Here is a 21,077-nt window from a genome sequence, read left to right on the forward strand (position 1 = left end):
GCGTGAATTCACACATTGTATAACGATTTCTTTTGAGTTTGCTGGGGTTCAAGCATTACTATGAGACTATGCTATTCGTTTCAGAAATGTGGCACACATTATACAAAGATGTTGGTGCAGCAGTGTCCAGGTGTCACACAAATGGTTTCACTGTTTTGGCTCCCACTTGTTTTGCACAATCTGGGCTGTTCTTTCCCATAAGAAGCTTGTTGTGATTCTGACAAAACTCACTGACCACAAGTCAATTAGTCAGACAAATGTGGTACAAAGCATGAGATTTAGCAAGCCATAAAATGAGTCAATTTCACAATGGCAAATATTATGGTGTAAATGTACATTAATAATACTTGATTGCAGGGATAGTAGGTTACAAACCTTTAAAAATTAATTTAAAAAACTGGCAACCGTCAAATTTGGAAAAACAGGATGCCTCCTTTCAACTTGCCTGTAGTTATAGTGACGGTGTCAAAAATATTTTCCAGATTTTCCTATATGTTCCTATAGAGGAATACAAATGTCTAAAATCAAACTAGAACAGATATTGCTCCACCTTTAAAGGCCCCACTTACTTGTAATACTTTGTAACGTTATGGGGCCCCATCACCCCATTGAACTGATTGATAATTGAAATAAGATCAGCTGCATATTTTCTATGCTCTATTGCACTAGAAAAATCAGTGCCATTGCCTTTTTGTCTTTTCTTGTCGGCTTGTTGTTCTTTGGTACTGCTGAATAGAATAACAAGTGGTGATTGTTTAGAGCCTGAACAAAAGAACATGCTTCCTCTGGGGCGGAGGAAGACAGGAGTCCAAAAAATGGCCTGCTCCTTCACATGGAACAATGCACACACCCAAACTAACAGCAAAACTATAAAAACATGAGGTTTTAACCTTCTTTTACCTGTTTGGAATTTTACCAGTGACTCAAGGCTGAAATAACAAAATGGACCACATGAATCAGTGAATGTTTTTAATGGCAACTCTGAAGCCAGCATGATGTGCTGTTGTGATGGACCACATCCTGCCCAGAAAATGCAGCTAGTCATTATGGGCAGAACTTAAGAATGCGTTGGAAACCCATCCATCCACCATCCAACTGACTGCTTTTTGGAAATCGGGTCATCTTATTTAAGCACACACTCCAAAAAAACCTTTAAAGATTGGTGGCAAGCATGCCAGCATGATGTGTGGTGTTGTACAGTATACACGCCAACATAAAATGAACAGAAACTCTTTTATGCTTAACTATCTTTATTCTATTTTTAAAAAAAATTTTTTTTAACTTTGATGACATTTTTTAAAATTCATTGTAAATTAATGTTGAGACTGCACACTTCCTTCCTGTTCTCTGCTCCTTCCTTGTGGGTCGGGCCTGATTCTGCTGCCATAACTTGCACTCTAAAACTGTAAGCAATGTGTTTGTGCTGATGAGAAATATAGGAAAGACCACTGAAATGTGTCTTTTTGATGAATGCTTGGCTGGTGGTTAAGGAAAGGAAGACTTGTGTGAACAAATGAGGTTAACATCCAATCATTTTGGGGCATGTTTGACTTTGCAAGTGTCCGTGCACGTGAGACTAAAGGACCCTTTCTTTATATACTGAAGTATACAGAGATTTTATTATAAAGATTACAGCAAAGATCAGAGTGTATAGCTGTCTGTGAAGACTAGAACTACATTTCAGTATAGTTCTGAAATGGCATCTTTCTGGCATGAAATGTAAAGTCCATTTAGTTAAATATTCCATCCTGATAAAAACTATTGATAGACTCCAAATATGTATTAGCATTTTGTAGAAATAGACTCCTACCCCGAAAACTCACTTAGTGCCTTATTGTCATTCTGCTAAACAGAAAAAAAAAAAAAAAATCTAAATAACTTAACCCAACTCTGGAAGAACAAAAAAATAAATTGGGCGTTCCCTGATGCATTGTTCTGGGTGGAATAGCTACCGGTAGATGAAATGGTTAAAAAAAAAAAAAAAAAAAAAAAAGCCAGATTTAAGTGCCAAATTCGTTTTCTACATGTTAAATTACATTGGTGAAGTCATTTTCATTTTTTGACATGGTCACCATTTCATTGTGCCTTTTAAGTAAGAGATGGTTCAACTGGTTGTCAGTATTTTACTTGTTTTAATGAATGAGAAAAAATGTTTGTTGGGATTTTTGAGTGTCCCTTGCTACGTACCAGATTGTGCAGGTGCGACGGTTGTCAAACTTTCATAAACTGCAAACATCACACCTTCAATGCACGCCCACCTTATTCATGCAACCTTCTTCCACTCATAATACACATCACTTTTAAGAAAGTTTCAAGTTTTCACTCACTCTTTTCTTAGAGAGGACACCAAGTAAAATTGCTGCTCTTCTGTTGTTTGTGGCAGATTAGAATGAAATTTGGTAGGTGTATTCAAGGGATGAATATGAATCATGGGACCCAGTTTTGTGGGTCTGGGTGTTTAGGGGCGTTGTTTACGCATCTATTCTCGGAGCCCGATTTTAATTTTTCAGAACTGATTAATTGCATGAATTAATGGCAGACTTTTATTGTCGCCTGTAGTTTCCGAGTTAGCCAGTATAGGCCATGCATACATAGGTTGTGCTGTTCATGTCTCTGGGTCGATGAGACAATTAGGGAGTGAGCCCAGGGGTTGTACTGTTGTTCATTTTGAACTTGTTTGATACGTAGCACTTTTTTTTAATACATTGAACACAAAAGTCCCATCTGATAACTACATAGGGAAATGGAAGCTAGTCTCAGTTTCATATGAAACATATAGTCAGTTCCCTGGCTTGAACGTGGGAGAAAGCTGAACTTCCACCAAAAGTCATACTCGTATGTCTGCATACACTGAACACTCCTCTTTTGGCCTCCTTGGTCGTGTAGAAGCAGCGGGAAACCGCTTGTGATCAAGAGCGGCATATGCGACGATGTCTCCTTCCGCAGTCCTTGAGTTTGTATGGTTGTCATCATCTAAACTCACTTTACTGTAAATGTAGCTGGAGGACGAGGTTTGTGTGACTTCTGATTTGGCACTTGGTGGCTGGTTTACCAAATTCAGGTTCTGCAAACAACAATATACAGCCTTTATAAGCACAGCTTATAAAATTTACATATGCTTTGTTGCATAGAAGATTCTGGATGGTTCACCTGATTTCCAGTTTGTGTTTCTCTCTCTGAGTCGCCTGCATGAGAGATATATATTGTTATGAAATGAAACAGTCACTAGTTTAATATTTGTAATATGTAGACACATTTACAGTATTTGTACAATTCTCAACATCTTTGGTGTCAATTAAACAAGGTTAGACTGAACTGAATGATAATTATCATTGAAGATGGACATAAAATACAATATAATGTAATGTGTTGTAGTAGACGTCAGGGCTTTGAAGCTGGAGGCGGTGCTCTGATGCATTAGTTTTTACCAAAAAATCAAAAATCAAGCTCTGAGGATTGATGCATGTACTTATGTCGAGAATATACTAAATTTAATTGTGATACACCCATGAATAATGGAAGAATAGCCCAAATTATTGTACCCATGCCACTCAGGATGACAGTTTATGGGCACGGCTAATTTGTAATGTCAGTTATATCCACGCATATACACACTAAGACTCAAGCACATAAGCATTTGATGATTGTTATTAATGGCGGGAAAATTAGGATACAAACATTTAATTGGCTAAAATAGTATCGCCATAGATGAAATGTCTCTTCCCAATGTTGGGTGGCTGCATCCTGGAAATGCTGGCTTATATTTATATTTTTTTCTTATTACATCAAAATAATTAAATTGTGTTCTTTCAATTAATCAAACAAGATTATTTCTGCTTGGCTAGAACAGTAAACACGCATCCTTCTTGAGCACATCCACAGGCGTTCACATTTCAAATCGAGCCTGGATATGTTACGGTCATTCATGGTCATGGATCAAGCAACCGGTTGTAAATTTAGCAGTTTAGTCCCTTGTTGTAGAACATTATTTGAGGCTTTTTGTGAGCAGTGTATGTATTGGCAGAAAAGTTTGTTGTAGAACACCTCACCTTTACACCACAGCATTGAAATGACAGAAATAAATATAACTACGATGACAAAGGCAATTGTGCCTGCAACAGAGTACGCATACATCCACCAGCCTCTTTCGGTTATACCTGTAGATATAAGATAAACTTCATTTCAAAGAGGGAATACTTTCACCAAAGTGTAGTTAATTAAATATCATGTGAGTGTAGTGTACAACAATATCTAAATAAAAAGTCTCTTGAATTTAAATCGTAAAGGTACATTTAATCCATAAAATAGAAAAAATATTTAAATATATAAAATTAAAAAAAAAAAAAAAACGTTTCTTTTAATGTTGATGATTATGTATGGATTGTAGATAATGCAAACCTAAATCTCTGTCTGAATAAAAAGTTTAAAATATTTCAATCATTCCAATGATTCTATAAAACACAAGAACTCCGGTTTCTGAAATAGATAACAGTATGTTTTGTATGGATTGCTGTACCTGCACATGTGGAATTGACTGTAAAATTATTATTATTTTTTTTAACTTACTGGTTTCATTTCTGTGTAAGATGTTGGTCGTCTCTTGGTCTATGGAAACAAATATGGTTTTTAGTCTTAGAATGGCCTCCAAAACTTTTCACGACTCATGACAATATTAGTGAAACATACCATACACAGTAACTTCGATGTTGTGGCCTACGGTGAGTCCACTTTTACAGCGATATAACCCTGCATTGCTTTTTTGTATATTTGTGAAGCACAATAACAAAATTTTTTCCAAATGGCTTAAATGTATCAATTTAAAGTCAGTAAGAGAGTCCGTGGTCACTGGCACAAAAGTGGCATTCTCCAATTTAAACCAGGAGACACTGCAATTTTGATAAGAGCGGGTAGCATACTTGTAGGTACAATTAATCTGTAGGTTTCCCCCAATTGGAGCTTTGTAAGCGTTTGTGTCCCCTATGATAGTTTCCAAGCAGTCGTCTCCATCTGGAGAAAGATTTGAAATAATGAACAATTAATTACTTCTAGCATTCAGCAGATATAGATACAGTATATATAACAGCAACATTTTCCTTGTAACATAGTCTACCTTATCTTCATTTTCAGACCCAATAAAGAAATCTTGCAAACCTCTTAATGTATTTGCAGAACTAAGACAAGGAATTCTACATGTTTTCTAAGGATAACACAATAAAACACCAAACTAATCACAGAAAAGGCAACTTACAGCTGAAACATAAAGTGAGATGAAGAACTGCACAGAGGAACACAAATGCGACACTGTTGGAGTGGTTCATGATCTAAAACAATAAACCACCACATCTTCTCTTTGCGACCAATTAAAATGAGACAGTCTCGCAGCGTGTGCAATGTAATTTGGTTTCACAAAGAGAAGTGCAACTTCCTCTGTCTGAACTGGCTTTGAAATTTAAAGTGGAAGGACACGTGAAAGTTTGTGTGCTTCTGCAAAAGGTGCAGTCCCGAAACATTTGATGAGATGCTCTCTTGCTTCTCAAAACCAAATCAATATTGAACAACAGCGTCTCTACGCGTTCATCAACATCGCATCACTAGTGTACATAAAAAAAAAAAACAGTTCTTCATTCCTTTCAGCAAGTTGCAGATGTTTTTGTTCATCCATGCAAATGATTTTGTACAATTCTCTGATGTTTCCTACATTAACAGTGGCATCTGCCATGATAGTCAAAATGGATTATCATGGGTCTCTATTGAATAGTCTCACCATCCACAACTTCTAGTCATTACTTCATTGCATATGCCTTTACATGAACATGTTGTCAGAATATGTCAACATGTGTGTGCTTTTTTGCGAGCATTTTCATTACTTATTTCACGTAACTTATTTTAACCTGCCAAAATTTGTAATAGTTTAGGACAATGTGAGTTTCCACCACGCCAGCATAATCAGGGAATAGTTTGCAACCCACAACAGAATGGTAATGAAGTTCCTACCACTATACTCCCCATTCCTCCATCCCATAGAAGATTTTTTTTCTCCACATGGAGATGGCAAGCGTATGATCGGCGGCCTCACAATCAGATGACTCTCCTTGATGCCATGAATGCAGCATGCAGTGACATCTCAGCAGATGCCTGCAGAGGCTGGATAAGGCCTTCATGAAGATTCTCTCCATGCTGTATACCAAGGGAGGACATTCGTTGTGACGTGGATGAAAATTTGTGGCCAAACAGAGAGTAACGTCAAGATGTGTAGAAAGAATAGGTGAATAATCCTGACAGCATTTCAAGTTTAGTTGTGCCGATTGTCTTACGTTCACATTTCTAATTTTGCTTTTATGTTATATTTCTTTGTGATACTCAGTGCTGTCTTTTGCTTTCTGTATTGCAATGACATGGTCTGTCAAGACATTGTAAAAAACAGTAAAAGTGTAAACTGAATCTTGTCCAGTCTCTTGCAATCAATCTCCCACACACACAGGGGTAACTTACAATTTTCATCAAAACGTACGTACACCATATTCAGCATCAGAGCCTTCCATCAGAGTAACTGTTCAATTGAGAGCATGACTAAGCAATTTGACTCTCTTGTCTGTACACAATGAAACATGGACTTGTCATTCTGACAGCACTGACATGTTCAGTGACACAGAAATTAAATTTTGAGCGATAGACGAAGTATTTTACACAGAAAACTGGCTTTTGCAGGTAATCCGTATTGTTTTGCTACTTGTGCGACATGTTGTGAGGATTGAACAAGTAGTTTTGAGAATTTCAAATCTGATCTGAGAAATGTACCAAAGCAATTGAGAAAAAAAATGTAATTGAACATTTATTTAAGATACAAATTACAACAAAAAAGTACATGAAAAAAATCACTGTCCAGTTTGTATCATAATGAACAAAATTATAACCAACATCATTCAAACTAATGTATTGAAAGGCTTCAAATGAATATTTATGGTATATTACAAATGAATATTTATGGTATATTTTAAAATAAATGTATTTTCCTCTCTTTTAAAAATCATTGAAGAAACTGCGTTGTGGACATTTTCCTAGGAATAAAAATAACAACCGTGTTGATTTCTGTATCCTTTTATTTAAATGTATGTGATAATAGGATACTTTTACTTGTATGACTAATTGTATGACGGCTAATGGCTTACCACAAGCAACAAGGCACTTTTGCTCATTAATATTCATGACGCTAGCAATTGTTGCTAAGTGGGTCAACCTCCCGTTTGCCACTAATAGTAAATGCATGGAAATAGTGTACGAACGAGATGTTTACTGTGCTAAACCTACCAATTATGTCAGAAAATGATGTCCCTGGTGCCAAATTCACTGGTAAAGATGTGGAAGAACGTACAAATGTTCAGTTAAAGAGATGGCTTGAGTGTCGAGGGCTGAAAAAGACGGAAAAAAGAGCTAACCTGATCCAGAGTTAGCTTTTTTATCGACACGTTTCTTGTTTGCATTGCCTTACACCACTGACAATGACATTCTCCTGTTTCAACAATATATCCTTTACCACCATATGCCCTGTCTTTCTTATATATTATATCCTCTAGTTGCCTTATGTCTCTGGCTGTTCTTGGGGGCAATTTACATTGCTGTTTTTGTGTAGCGATCACAAGTGCTACTCAGTGACAGCAAATGAACATTTTTAATTTTTTCATCAATAACAAATCTTAATTCTATAATTCATTTACACTTCCCCCTTATTAAAGTTTTTTTTTTTTTTTACAACAGAAAATGTAACAGTGGCAGTCAGATACCATTTTAATATTTTCAGGTCATTCATTGTCAGACAGAAGCAGCACGACAAAACGGAACGCTACAAAATAAGTAAAAATATCAAAATGGCTTACTTCTTCGTCCTCTGTAGGACCATGGCCCCCAACAAAATGTTTATTCATTCATTCATTCATTTTCCATGCTGCTTTTTCCTCACGAGGGTCGCGGAGGTGCCGGAGCCTATCCCAGCTGACTACGGGCAGTAGGCCAGCCAATCGCAGGGCACAAGGAGACACAAAATGTTTACTGCATATGAAATGTGAATGGCTTCACCTTGCTGGCGTTAAACTGGTCTTTTGGACGTCCGCCAAGTCGATCCACTCCTCACATTTTTTCCTTAGAGATTTTGGTTTCGGCAAACGTATGAAGAAAACATCCTTGATATTTCGTAATGTATAGAGTCATTTCTACAAGTTCCATAGCAGTAGTGTTTGATCTGCATGTTCTTTTTTGAAAGATTACCCGAGAAAACAAGCAGAAATAACATGGATTGTATGCGAGAACGTGTCTATAATGACCCACTTCCGTGTTACGATGGCGACCTCACGGTCCAAGAATTCAACACTAAAGTTTCGTTATTTTATAATCATTTAAAATAGAGTTTAGAAAAATAATAATTCAACAAATCTTGAAAAACATGAAAAAAAGTCGAGAATTACAGAAAAAAAAAGTTCTTTTTGTGGACGTAATGACGTCGTTGTTGGCGTAATGACGTCGTCCCTACGTCTCCTACCGGACGAAAATGGCGGAGTACTTAGCGTCCATTTTCGGCACAGAGAAAGACAAGTAAGTTTCCCTGACTGTCTTGCATGATATAACGAGAAAAACGATTTACTAAAAAAATCACTACTGCCCGCCGGCATAAGAACACAATTGATTTTGTAGAAATGAAACGGATATTAATGCAGACATTAGCAAGAGCTAATAATCCGAGCTAAGGCAATGAATGAAACAAGAACTCCTTAAATCTGCAGCTGCAAAGCACTGAACTTGAATCACTTTTAAATAGCTAGTGAGGCCACGTGTTGTTGTGGTTGGTGTAATGTTTACGTCTTCCTTTGTTTTTAGATGGGTAATAAAGTTGTTGCCATCGTTGACGTGATTGTTTCGTTCGAGCCCATCCCAGCAAAAACGTAGTGAAAACAGTTCATCACACTTGGACAATTATATATACGGGCGTTCGCACACGCGATTGTAGAAGTTAGCATTTTTGTTTCAACCATCCTATTATGAAGTTAGAACTACATAAGCATTATTTTATCAACCTTTCAAACTTGTAACGCTGCCCCAAATCTTCTAGTCTAAACAATGCAGTGTTGTCTTGAGTCATTGTTTACGATATTCATACTGCTGTTGTATAGATATATTTATGTAAAATCATCTTTATGATGTAGCAGAAGTCTCCTCTTTTAATAATGAGGAATACATTGTGGAAATAGGTTAAACCAGCCAGTGGTTTATAATGAAGGCAGTATCACTCAGGATGAAAAAGCAATTTGTTACAGGAATAAAAAATGTGGAAATTGATGTCGACTGACTCAAGATGCAAATAATGTGAAAGAAGCCCAAGTAAGTCATGCAACATACGGATTATGTAGGAATGGAAGTGATGTGATTGGAAACGTAAGGGATGGCCAAACACAGATGGCAAGATACATTAAATTAGATATGGAAGTGAAAAAAGTAGATGGGAAAAAACATCTTTAATATAAACCATCTGGTATCAGATAAAACTACTTGGTGCCCTAAAAATATCTGGCCTTTTTCATATTTCCATGTATCTTTTAGACGGTCATATTTGACAATGACAACGAATCACTGTTTGACTGCTTAGATATACTCATACATTCCCTTTTCCTATGACTGACCAAATAAGGTTGGAGCAGCACTGCAAAATTGCATCTGGGCAAGTAGTTTTACTGTCCTGACAGCATTTCAACTCACATTTGAAAAGCTTCATGGCCGTACTACCCTCCCAACACAATGCGCAACTTACATTGTAAGTAGGAAGTGTTCCTTCAGAACCCACGGCTCAAATTTGGCCTTCTTATCATCTTATCATCTCTTTCTAGAAACGTGTCGTGGATAATTTGGTAAAGCTTACTACGTGTTAGTGTGTCATCACGAAATCATTACAAACTCGCAATGCATTATGGACAGAAAAAGTTATTTCCAGCTAGCAATTTAGCAACACTGCTCCAAAGTCAGCACGCTATTTGCCGGGCAAGGATGATATGGGATGATGATAATATATGTGAATGTCCTCCTCTCCACCTAAATAATACCTGAATTGAAATTTTCAAAAAGTGTAAAGGGACTTGCAATACCTTACATCTGTTGGACAGTAAGGGACCAAAGGAAAAGTACATTTTTATTCCATTAAATTAAATAAATGTGATTTTGTTCATTATAGTCATTTATTCCTTCCAGGGTCAATTGTTCTTTTTATTTCAAAATTGGAGCTTGTAGACATGGAGACCGCTGTTCAAGACTGCACAACAAGCCAACCTTCAGCCAGGTGAGGATGTTGTTGGTTTTTCAATTGCTACAAATGTTGTCACCTCATTTGGATCTGATTTTCCATTTTAATTGCCCGTTTTTTCTGCAGACCATTTTGATACAAAACATCTACCGTAACCCACAGAATAGTGCACAGACGGCCGACGCGTCACGCTGTAAGTGTCGCCCCCTCTCTTCCTCCCCTTCCTGCGTTTTATCAATGTGGCAGCCACACGTGAGGTGTCGCTTGCAACTCAAACGTGTCGCACTTTGCGAACAGGTGCCTGGTGCACAACCCATGAGGGTATAAACATCAACACGTTTGATCTTGTGTGTAAGTTTGGTGGACCAACGCCTAGAACAAATATTTGGTGGGGAAAAGTACACGACCAACAACTGAGGTTGTTAAATAGTAAACTGCACACGTGAGTCTAGATCTGCTAGACATTTATACCGTTGCACTTCATGTCCTCTATTAAAAATACACTGTCTGCACAACTGGCACTTGGACTCATGTAGTAACAATGCTTAGCAATGTGCATTGATTTTACAAGTTACTGTATTTTACTCAAATGAGAATTTTGTTGCACTTTACAGATTTGGGTGTCTGTGTGTGTGTGTCAGCACTTTGTTCATTCAGCAATTCTTTTTAAGCGCTCAAGACATAGAGTGCAGTTGGTTAAAATTTTATCTTTATCAGCATTTTGATTAGAAGCCCAGTTTATATTCTTGCGCCAAGGTCAGGCATCTTTGAGTTCAGTCTTTAAAAACTTTGGCTTGAGATCTACAAGCTTGTATCAGTACAGGGAAACTTGCTACTTTTAACCATGCATTTTTTTCAAGCTCCCAAATATGGCAATTAGAAGATGTAATTCTTGAGCATTCTAATAACTTGTTTTCCCTCACCAGCTTCACATTTTACGTTGTTGTATATCACAGAAGTTTACGTTTTGTATTTCAGACCATTTCCCTCTTGATCATTTACCTTCATAACCTTGAAAACTGTGCCCAAGTCTGCTGATGGTTTGCACTGTAAGTTCTTCTTTATATCAGGACCCTCTGGCACTGACTTTACGTATTTTCCCATACTGGACAGTTTTTGTATAAGAGCCACGTGCAGTTTCCTGTGGAACAAGCACTAGTGTGCTATGCAGGCTGAATACTATGATGAAAAGTGAGCATTCACTTTACTGGTTAACTCTTTAAAGACCAATATATATTCACAATTAATTAATCAGCCCTGAAACGACAAGATTGAAAAATCATGCTCCGAGGATCGATGCGTATACAACTCTTGAATATTCCTACCAAATTACATTGTGATCCGTCCTACAAATAAAGGACAAATACATTAAAAAAAAAAAAAAAAGCTTACACACCAACAACAACAACATGAGCTGTGACTTTACAGCTAGTAAACTAGTTGTGCCAGTCTGCCGTTGCAGTGTGTGGTACACCGAGCATCTTAAAAGTTTCATTTTGCTAACGTTAAAGTGATTTGCCATCGAAAGACGGTTGATTCCCTGGGTTAAACAGCCCATCACTCCCGTCATTCAATTTTCCTTGGAGTACGGAAACCATGACCAGAAATATAACCAAACTACACATTAAGTAAGGCCTACTTTATCAGTCTAAGCCTGTTGGCTTTACACTCATCTGCCAGTGGGCACACAAAGTCTGAGCCACACAAGCGGGTTGCTGACCCCAGGTTATGTTTGTAATGAGTACATCAAGAACTTGACCGTGACGTTCAGCACGTAATGAAACATTGTCCCGCCAGGAGGAAGCCAACTAGGCCATGGTCTAGTTTTTTTTTTTTTTTTGTGTCCAACATGGTGTGCAAACACACACAAACACTGCTGTTATTTAATATCACGTCGTGGAATTAAAACTTTATGGGTAGAGTGAAATGTTCTTAGTTGAGGTTCTTTCAAGTGCTGTCTTCTCAATGCAGGTGCAGTAAGTGATGTGGAAATGCAGGAGCACTACGATGAGTTTTTTGAAGTGAGTGACCTTTTGTATCATTCCTGTCCAGTGTCGTGTGTATACCTTGTATGTTTATTCCACGAATGCTGTTTTAGCATCTGCCTCACAGGTTTTCTTACCTGGCAATATGACCTACATTATATCACACTCCATGGTTATCTGCGTCGATAGCTCTTAGGGCTACCGTGAATATTGAAATAACTGGATTACTCAAAAAAATTAAAGCAAAAATTCTGCCTCGAAGCTTTGCATTGGCCATTTTTCCACACGGGCTTATGTTTCTGAAAATTCATGCACCACTTGGTGTAGAAATAAGTTGCAATGGCACCGAGCCAGGATGTACTTAAAAGACAATGTTAGTTTTGTAAACATTTTACACTTAGAAAATAAGATAAACTGCAATATGTCTAGTCTACTGTAAAGCAGAAATTGGTTACACAACTGCACATCTACAATAGCAACATTGTGATATTTGCACAAAGCGCAGGATTTTTCTTTACAGAAACTCTAAATTGTTAATTCATTCATTTTATTTTGTTTTGGGATGTGAATTTTGGGATGTGAAAGCTAATCAGCCATGACCTTAATAGGCCCCTTCATAAGTAAGTCCTTTGTAAACCGAGCGTAACGGGTCTGAACCGCGCTGGCTACACATCCGTCCTCCTCAACCAGGTTAGAACTGAAACTCACACCGCCAGCGGCAAGCTGGCAGGAGAGCCTGATAGCCACAAGGCTAAAAGTCCAGGATAGCAGCTCCAGCTGCTAGGGTGCTCTCTTGAAGGCATCGGGACGGAGGTTTCCACGTCATGCAATGCACCTGCTTGTACCGGTGCATTAGCGCAATGTTCTTTGCACGATGAAGCCATGCAGTAAATAGAATAGAATTCCTAATCATTTCAAAATTCCAAAGCAAATTGGTGGAATCTGAACTTGGAAAAGATGCTTCAGCCCCGAATAAACTCAATTTGCATGCATGCAGGAGGTCTTCACAGAGATGGAGGAGAAGTACGGGGAAGTGGAAGAAATGAACGTATGTGACAATCTGGGTGATCATCTGGTTGGTAACGTTTACGTCAAGGTACTTTGTGACTTTCACAGTTGTGTAGTTTTCCATGGAGGATGTCATGAACAACTCCTTTATTTCAAAATTCTGTGTGCAGTTCCGTCGAGAAGAGGATGCTGAAAAAGCTGTCATGGACTTAAACAACCGCTGGTTTAACGCCCAGCCCGTCCACGCCGAGCTCTCGCCAGTCACTGACTTCAGGGAAGCTTGCTGCCGCCAGTACGAAATGGGGTGAGTCACCTATTTCAAGATGACCGTTGGACAATAATCCATAAAAAAAGGTTTGGCTGCACTTGAAATATAAATATTATTTAGATAAGGGTATATTTTAATTAATAAGATCATTTTCAAATCAAGCATTATTTTTTGCGCCTATTCAAATGTGACAGACCATCCGATATTTCTATTTACACTCTAAACTGTGTTCAGCAAATTAGTAATGGCTTCATGTGGATTGGAGATTGTAGAGTAAAGCGTTTAAACTCCACATCCAATTGTTTTTCTCAAGCTCTCCTGTGCCATCAAGTGGACATTACATATAAAACAGACAAAGGTATTAAACCAAGGCTTCGTATGCTTTTGGGCAGGGGATGCTCATTACGTCGATCGCAATCCGCCAGTCGATCACAACGCTAGTGCGGCTAGCTCCCGCTTTTTTTTTTCTTTTCAGCAAAAAAAAAAAAAAAATTGCTCTAGGAGCAAAACAAAAAAAAAAATTGTGAGCACCCCTGCGTTTGGGTGTATTCACTTGTTATTGCTGAATGATGGCCAGATGAAACGTCTAAAAGCACAATTGATACATTTTTAAGATCTTGTAAAATAGAAGTAGAGGTAAAAAAATAACAACAGTAAAAATCATGAATATGTAATAATTTAATAATAAATACTAGTGATGCACGATAATGCATTTTTCAGCCGATACCGATAACCGATAATTTCCTCCTCGTTCCAACCGATAACCGATAATGTGGCGCCGATAATTTTATTAAAGATTTATGTAAAATTTTAAAGTATACACAAGAGAAAATATTGCTGTGCAAAAATAATATTGCTCTTTTTTTTTCAACATCAAATGTGAACAAGTAGTAGTAGTAATAGTAAATTCCAACATCTAAATAAAGACAGATTGTCTGACATTGTGTAATGGTAAACCTTTGGCAACAATTACTTACAGAGTAAATACATAAGTTGCACAAAAATGGCTTTAAAAGTATGCCATTCCTAAAGTATAACATTACTACACAGCAAAAACACAGCTCCTTAAGACTAGTTAAAGTCCCTTGTTTTCAGTGTAACTCTATTGGAAATAAGTTAAATTAACTGCCAGCACTTCAAGTATATTTCACTCAGATTTCTTGAAGAAAAATGGCCAGCTGAAAATAAGATTAACAGCCTTATTTTAAGCAATAAATTATTATACATAATCCTAAAAAAAAAAAAAAAAAACTTGTCAGAAATGTTCTTTATTCAAAAATATGTATGGTTCAAAACATTATTTGAAAGCATTTTTTTCTTGATTTAGGTGAAAAATGACCTTATTTTTTTTTAGATGTTTGGGCTTATAAGAACAAATTGCAATATTTAGTTCAAGTAAGTGGAATAATCTGGCGCATTCAACTAGTCTTCAACACTTAAACAAGATGGGGAAAATTATTTGACTAGATTTAAGAAGAATGATCTGATTAAGACGTCATAAATTTAAAGCGTACTGAATGCATTACTGACTGGATGACTTCTTTGTGTCGTTTGGTGCATGTTACAATTATCAACTAACCACTGTGCCGTCATGATAAACATGGTTTGTTGACATCACCTGTGTAAATGTCCATGGTAAAACTGATGTGATCGACATGTCTTTCATGAAGAATCGTGGTCGTATAAACTGCATTATTTTTTCATCCAGGGGTTTGGCTATCGGGTCATTTCGGGAATTTCCTCCCGCCTGTGCCCTTCAGTCCGCCCGGCTGCCAAATTAGCACCCGCGCCAGGCCTCTGTCTTGAACCGGAGTGGCGGCGGCAGCAAAGTTCGTACCGTATATCCGCCCGCCCCGGCCGGCTCGCTGCGGCGCATTCGGTGCATGGCTCTGCTCTCATGCTCTACCCGCCTAGGGCGAGGCGGCGGCCTGCCGGACCGGCGGGCTCCGTCGGAAGACAGCTACTTGTCAACTATCGATCTCGTGAGGTGTTTAGCCATAGATGGGAGTTTACCACTCGCTTTGGGCTGCATTCCCAAACACCCCGACTCCGGGAGGACCGCAGCGTCTCTGTATCGTCACAAGCCCCGTAGCTTCCTTTATAGTTTATTTGTTAACAATAGCTTTAGCATTCGTGCTAGTAGCAGCATATTCGTTCCAAAAATCATTGTGATGCAGTTTTAAATGGCTGCTGGGTTAGTGCTAGTGGTGTTCAATGAGGACGCTTTCTTTAGGCCTTGAGGAACTGTTTTGTAGATGGCGAGAGCGTCGTTTATTTCATTTCACACACGGGAAAAGCAACGCACGCTAGTGAGAGCGCCTCAACACTGATGTGTAACACCGCCTCCTCTATGACGCCGTACTCCTAAACCCCTCCTCCCACAGGGGCTTCAGAGAGGGGAGGGGTTGAGCAGGCGGCAGTGAAGAAGTGGAGAAAACTGCTTGGTTGCGCACATTTGGAGGCTAAATCAAGTATATAATTATCGGATTGCATTATCGGTTGATTTTTTTATTATCTGTATTATCTGTGTGACGTCATAATTGCCATTATCGGCCGATAATTATCGGCAGCCGATATTATCGTGTATCTTTAATAAATACATACTGTGCAAACCTTCTGTCAATTAATCCTCTCAGCGACCAGTTTTGCTCTGACTTAAATTAACAGTTTCAAAACCTGCACTTTACAGCTTTCGAATAATTGCCATCTTGAAATTTTAGCAAGAAAAAGTCATAGTAACAGGTTTGCAAATTTAATACAGTGCTTTTGAATAGCATGGTAGTGACGTGTTTAGTTTTTGTCATCTTGCATTGGCTTAGTGTCCGTTTTAGAATTAAAAACTAAAGTCAAACGGTCACTCTAGGAGCCCTTCATGGCCTATGTGGTCTGCTGCTAATTCACAGTTCCTCACGCAAAATTTAAATGTGCTGGAGCCTGCATTCCCTAGCTCACACATTGCCAATTTAACTTGAGAGCTGCGTTTTCTGTGGATTTTTGAAAGCACTTCTAATAGCATATTTGTGAAAGGTAAACAATGGCACGATATGAGTAATTTTCAATTCAAACCATGTGCAGTACTTTGTTACTGTCACTGAGAAACCTGTTAAAAAAGTATATACAGTATATACAGTGCTGGCCAAAAGAACTGGCACCCCTTCAGTTCTGTCAGATAATGCTCAATTTTTCCCAGAAAATGATTGCAATCACAAATGCTTTAGTAGTAATATCTTCATTTATATTGCTTGCAATGAAAAATTACAAAAGAAAATGGAAAAAAAAAAAAATCATTTTACACAAAACTCCAAAACTGGGCCGGACAAAAGTATTATCACCCTTTGGAAAAATCATGTGTTGCCTCTCTAATTTGTGTAATTAACAGCGCCTGTTACTTACCTGTAGCACATAACAGGTGGCAATAACTAAATCACGCTTACAGCCAGTTAAAATGGATTAAAGTTGACTCAACCTGTGTCCTTGGGTGTACCACATTGAACTTGGAGAAATGAAAGAAGACCAAAGAACTGTCTGAGGACTTGAGGAGCAAAATTGTGAGGAAGTGTGGGCAATCTCAAGGCTACAAGTCCAAAGACCTGAATGTTCCTGTGTCTACCGTGTGCAGTTTCATCAATAAGTGTAAAGCCCATGGCATTGTGGCTAACCTCCCTAGATGTGGATGGAAAAGAAAAATTGATGAAAGATTTCAACTAAAGATTGTGCGGATTGTGGATAAAGAACCTCAACTAACATCCAAACAACTTCAAGCTGCCCTGCAGTCCGAGGGTACAAGTCTCAACCCGTACTATCCGTCGGCGTCTGAATGAAAAGGGACTCTATGGTAGGATACGCAGGAAGACCCCACTTCTGACCCAGAGACATAAAAATGCCAGGCTGGAGTTTGCCAAAACTTACCTGAGAAAGCCAAAACGTTTTGGAAGAATGTTCTCTGGTCAGATGAGACAAAAGTAGAGCTTTTTGGGAAAAGGCATCAACATAGAGTTTACAGGAAAAAAACAAGGCCTTTAAAGAAAAAAACACGGTCCCCACAGTCAAACATGGCAGAGGTTCCCTGATATTTTGGGGTTGCTTTGCTTCCTAATGTAGGGCCCAGTGTGAGAAAGCTGGGTCTCCCTCCGGGGTCATGGATCTTCAAGCAGGACAATGACCCACAACACACTTCAAAAAGCACTAGAAAATGGTTTGAGAGAAAGCACTGGAGACTTCTAATGTGGCCAGCAATGAGTCCAGACCTGAATCCCATAGAACACCTGTGGAGAGATCTGAAAATGGCAGTTTGGAGAAGGCACCCTCCAAATCTCAGACACCTGGAGCAGTTGGCCAAAAAAGAATGGTCTAAAATTCCAGCAGAGAATTGTAAGAAACCCAATGATGGATACCGGAAGCAGTTGTTCACAGTTATTTTTTCTAAAGGTTGTGCTACCAATTATTAGGCTGAGCGTGCCAAGACTTTTGTCCGGCCAATTTTTGGACTTTTACGTAAAACTATAACAAGTTATTTAATTTTTTTCATTCCCTTTTGTGGTTTTCATTGCAAGCAAAATAAATAAAGATATTACTACCCAATCATTTGTAATTGCAATCATTTTCTGGGAGTAACTGAGCATTATCTAACAAAATTGCAGGGGTGCCAATACTTTTGGCCAGCACTGTACCTTTTTAATCATTTGAACTATTCCGTCTCATTTGACAAAAGTTGGGAAATGAACAGCGCTTGTCGTTGCTTCATTATCCAAGCAGATGGTACAGTAAAGTGTATTTGTCTCTGCGACATTCTGCTGTTTGATTTAGGCTGCTTGTCAAGCATTTTGCATTTGCATTGGTAGCACCTGTGTGTTCTTATATTTCAGGATAGATTTGCAAATTTAACAAGTGACTCTTCTACTGGTGCTATTACTAGTAAAATATTTCCACACGCTGTAGGGCCTGGTGCAATTTTACTGCACCTACACACCCACCTGCTGATTATTGCCAATACATGTGATTGGTAATTAATCAACTTTTAATTTCAAACAGTCATTGTGGAGTCATAAAGTTGACATTTTGACTAATTGTTCTTGTATCAAGGAAGCACATCCCTGTGAAAGGAGGTGCTTTTGACCAGGGGAATAAACCGTGCATTGGAAAAGACAGTACTTGTACGTGAAATCTTAAATCTGCAAGTCCTTGCATAATCAGAAAGAGGAGGAAGTGACTGACATAATTCGCCTGCACACTGTAGTAGTTGAGGTAATGGATGTACCCTGTGAATTACCCCAATTTTCACTATTGTGGTTGTACACTGTAATTGTCAATTTAAATTTCCAAGTCACATTCAATAACAGTTCATGGTATATTGCTAATTAAGATGGCACATTCCAGCCTCTTTAATAGCTTAAGTGATCCACCAAATGTTGAAGAACTACACAAAACTGGCCAGAATGAGACTTTGTTCTCAGTAATATCAGTCTACCAGAACGGCCTCATAGGAGCTTTACTAAATATTCTGGGATTACTTGACACGGTCTGGAACCTCACTAGAATTCAACGCATTATCGTAATAAATATAATGCTCTTTGATCACATCTATAAACTGTCTTTCAGAGAATGCACCCGGGGTGGCTTTTGCAACTTCATGCATCTTAAACCTATATCGAGGGAACTTAGAAGAGAATTGTATGGACGGCGACGGAAAAGGTTTGGAAACCTAATTTATTCTGTACAATGAAGTTAATAAGATATACGACCCATTTTTTATTCTTACATGATTTGCCCATTTCTTTCAAAAGACCACGTTCTCGCTCGCGTTCCCGGGAAAGGCGCTCACGTTCAAAGGATCGGCGACGGGACCGTGGAGGACGCAGATCCAGAGACCGAGAACGGTCAGGAAGATTCTGAAGGCGGACAACCTTGTGCGATACCAAAACCCGTCTCCAAAACCCTGACAGTGGAAACAAAACTTTATTTAGACTTTGGGTGATTTATTCAAGTGTTTTTCTTTTGTCCCCTTTTTATAAACAGATGGTCACTTTCTCAATAAAAACAGATTTGTTATTCTGCATTGTTTACTTCAGAAAATATTATAATCATTCCTCTTAAAAGCCTTTGAGGAGATGAACTTGTTTTTGCTAGATTCCAACTTATGAGAACTTATTAAAAACAGATATTGTAGATTCTGTGTTCATGTGTGTGGAGAAGTGAGGAAATAAGGCTGTAATATTAGCATTTTACTTGACTTGAGGTCGTTATTTGCTCAATCACATTGCAGTATTGTACAATATCTAATTTACACACACACACACAAAAACAGCTTCAGGTGTTTGTAAGCACAGAATTTTAGAACTTTACTATTATTTTTTACAAGACATGCAGGAGAACAAAGTGTATTGCATGGACTTATTGAAAATTAGATATGGGTGCTAGTATTAGCCACCAGTGTTTCAAGTCGCCTGCGAGCCGCATGGTTTGATTTCACAAGGATCTCTTGTGAAATGGGAGATAGAACTTTGGAATGTTAAAATAATTCATCTGAAAAGAAATCAAGAGCATACATTTAATTCCTATACATCATAACAAGAAATGTAATAAAAATACAAGGTATGAATAAAGTATGAGCATTTTAAAATTAGGGAGTTACTTTCAAGCATCATGCATTTCATGTACGCATTTCAGAGTGCTTTTAAGATTGTAAATTGAAAATATTTAACGTGTCCACTACAGATAAAGAGAACACACAATTAGGCCATGGGCTGAACTTTAAGCTCACTGAAACATTCATGAGAACTTAATTTGACTAAACCTTTGAGTACACAGAGCTGAAGAATAAAATTTACGACACCGCAGCAAAAAATGTCTTATAAAGAATTTGTAGCTAGCTTCTAGTACAAAGTACCAATTAAAATAAAAAATCCCTTAGATATAATCAGTTAAAATATACGGTATATATGGTATTTTTTAATGAGCAAAAATCTTGTTTTTAGATATTTTAGACTCATTTTTGAAGTGTCTCATTGGCTGCCACTGATGGCACTATACGTCCAATAAATTTGGACTGAGAATGATTTTTGACCCTCATTGCACTCATTGGCTGCCAATGATGGCACTTGACGTCCAATCCGCCCGATGAGTGAATGAACGTTCGTTCATTCTAGCGCCGTCAATGACACAGAACGATGAGCATTCACAGCCAGTCCTCCTTGTTTAAATGATTTGGACGTTCTATTGTCAATGTCAATGAATTAAATACTATGGAAGTAAAAAAGATATAACTGCAGCAGTGGTTCTTAACCTTGCTAACGGTACCGAACCCCACAAGTTTCACATATGGATTCACCGAACCCTTTGGAGTTGGATAAATAAAGCATTTTTTTTTTTCAAATTCAAAATAAATATACCTAAGCTTAGCTAGCCAGCTAATAATTTAGCAAATTCCCATTAAAATTCTTCTCATTTTGACGGAATGTTTTATGAACAGGTCCAAATTTGAGACCACGCTGCCCATGGGTCTGGTGTATTCCCTCGTACCAAGTGCGAGTCAAAC

General features: G+C 38.1%; 2 protein-coding genes across 5 annotated transcripts; one reads left to right on the forward strand and one right to left on the reverse strand.

The window, feature by feature from the left end:
• Positions 1-1,042: 1,042 nt before the first annotated feature.
• On the reverse strand, positions 1,043-19,499 carry LOC130909507 (uncharacterized). Of its 2 annotated transcripts, XM_057826065.1 has the most exons (6): positions 5,249-5,609; positions 4,687-5,007; positions 4,567-4,605; positions 4,050-4,157; positions 3,151-3,185; positions 1,043-3,064 (listed from the first exon to the last, which is right to left on the reverse strand). In XM_057826065.1, exons 1-6 carry the CDS (start codon positions 5,316-5,318, stop codon positions 2,828-2,830), a joined length of 810 nt encoding a protein of 269 aa, XP_057682048.1. In that variant the 5' UTR covers positions 5,319-5,609; the 3' UTR covers positions 1,043-2,827. The 2 variants fall into 2 exon arrangements, with proteins under 2 accessions (XP_057682048.1, XP_057682057.1); XM_057826074.1 differs by lacking the exons at positions 4,687-5,007; positions 5,249-5,609 and adding an exon at positions 19,302-19,499.
• On the forward strand, positions 6,397-20,307 carry LOC130909517 (splicing factor U2AF 35 kDa subunit-like). Of its 3 annotated transcripts, XM_057826097.1 has the most exons (9): positions 8,507-8,586; positions 10,263-10,318; positions 10,409-10,475; positions 11,261-11,331; positions 12,254-12,303; positions 13,265-13,363; positions 13,446-13,579; positions 19,142-19,234; positions 19,327-20,307. In XM_057826097.1, the coding sequence occupies exons 5-9, from the start codon at positions 12,274-12,276 to the stop codon at positions 19,433-19,435; spliced, it is 465 nt and encodes a 154-aa protein (XP_057682080.1). In that variant the 5' UTR covers positions 8,507-8,586; positions 10,263-10,318; positions 10,409-10,475; positions 11,261-11,331; positions 12,254-12,273; the 3' UTR covers positions 19,436-20,307. The 3 variants fall into 3 exon arrangements, with proteins under 3 accessions (XP_057682072.1, XP_057682080.1, XP_057682090.1); XM_057826089.1 differs by lacking the exon at positions 11,261-11,331 and having other exon boundaries at positions 6,397-8,586; positions 10,231-10,318; positions 19,327-20,298; XM_057826107.1 differs by lacking the exon at positions 8,507-8,586 and having other exon boundaries at positions 10,236-10,318.
• Positions 20,308-21,077: the final 770 nt, after the last annotated feature.

The sequence above is a fragment of the Corythoichthys intestinalis genome, chromosome 2, assembly GCF_030265065.1.
Source record: "Corythoichthys intestinalis isolate RoL2023-P3 chromosome 2, ASM3026506v1, whole genome shotgun sequence".
In the NCBI taxonomy this organism is placed as follows: Eukaryota; Metazoa; Chordata; class Actinopteri; order Syngnathiformes; family Syngnathidae; genus Corythoichthys; species Corythoichthys intestinalis.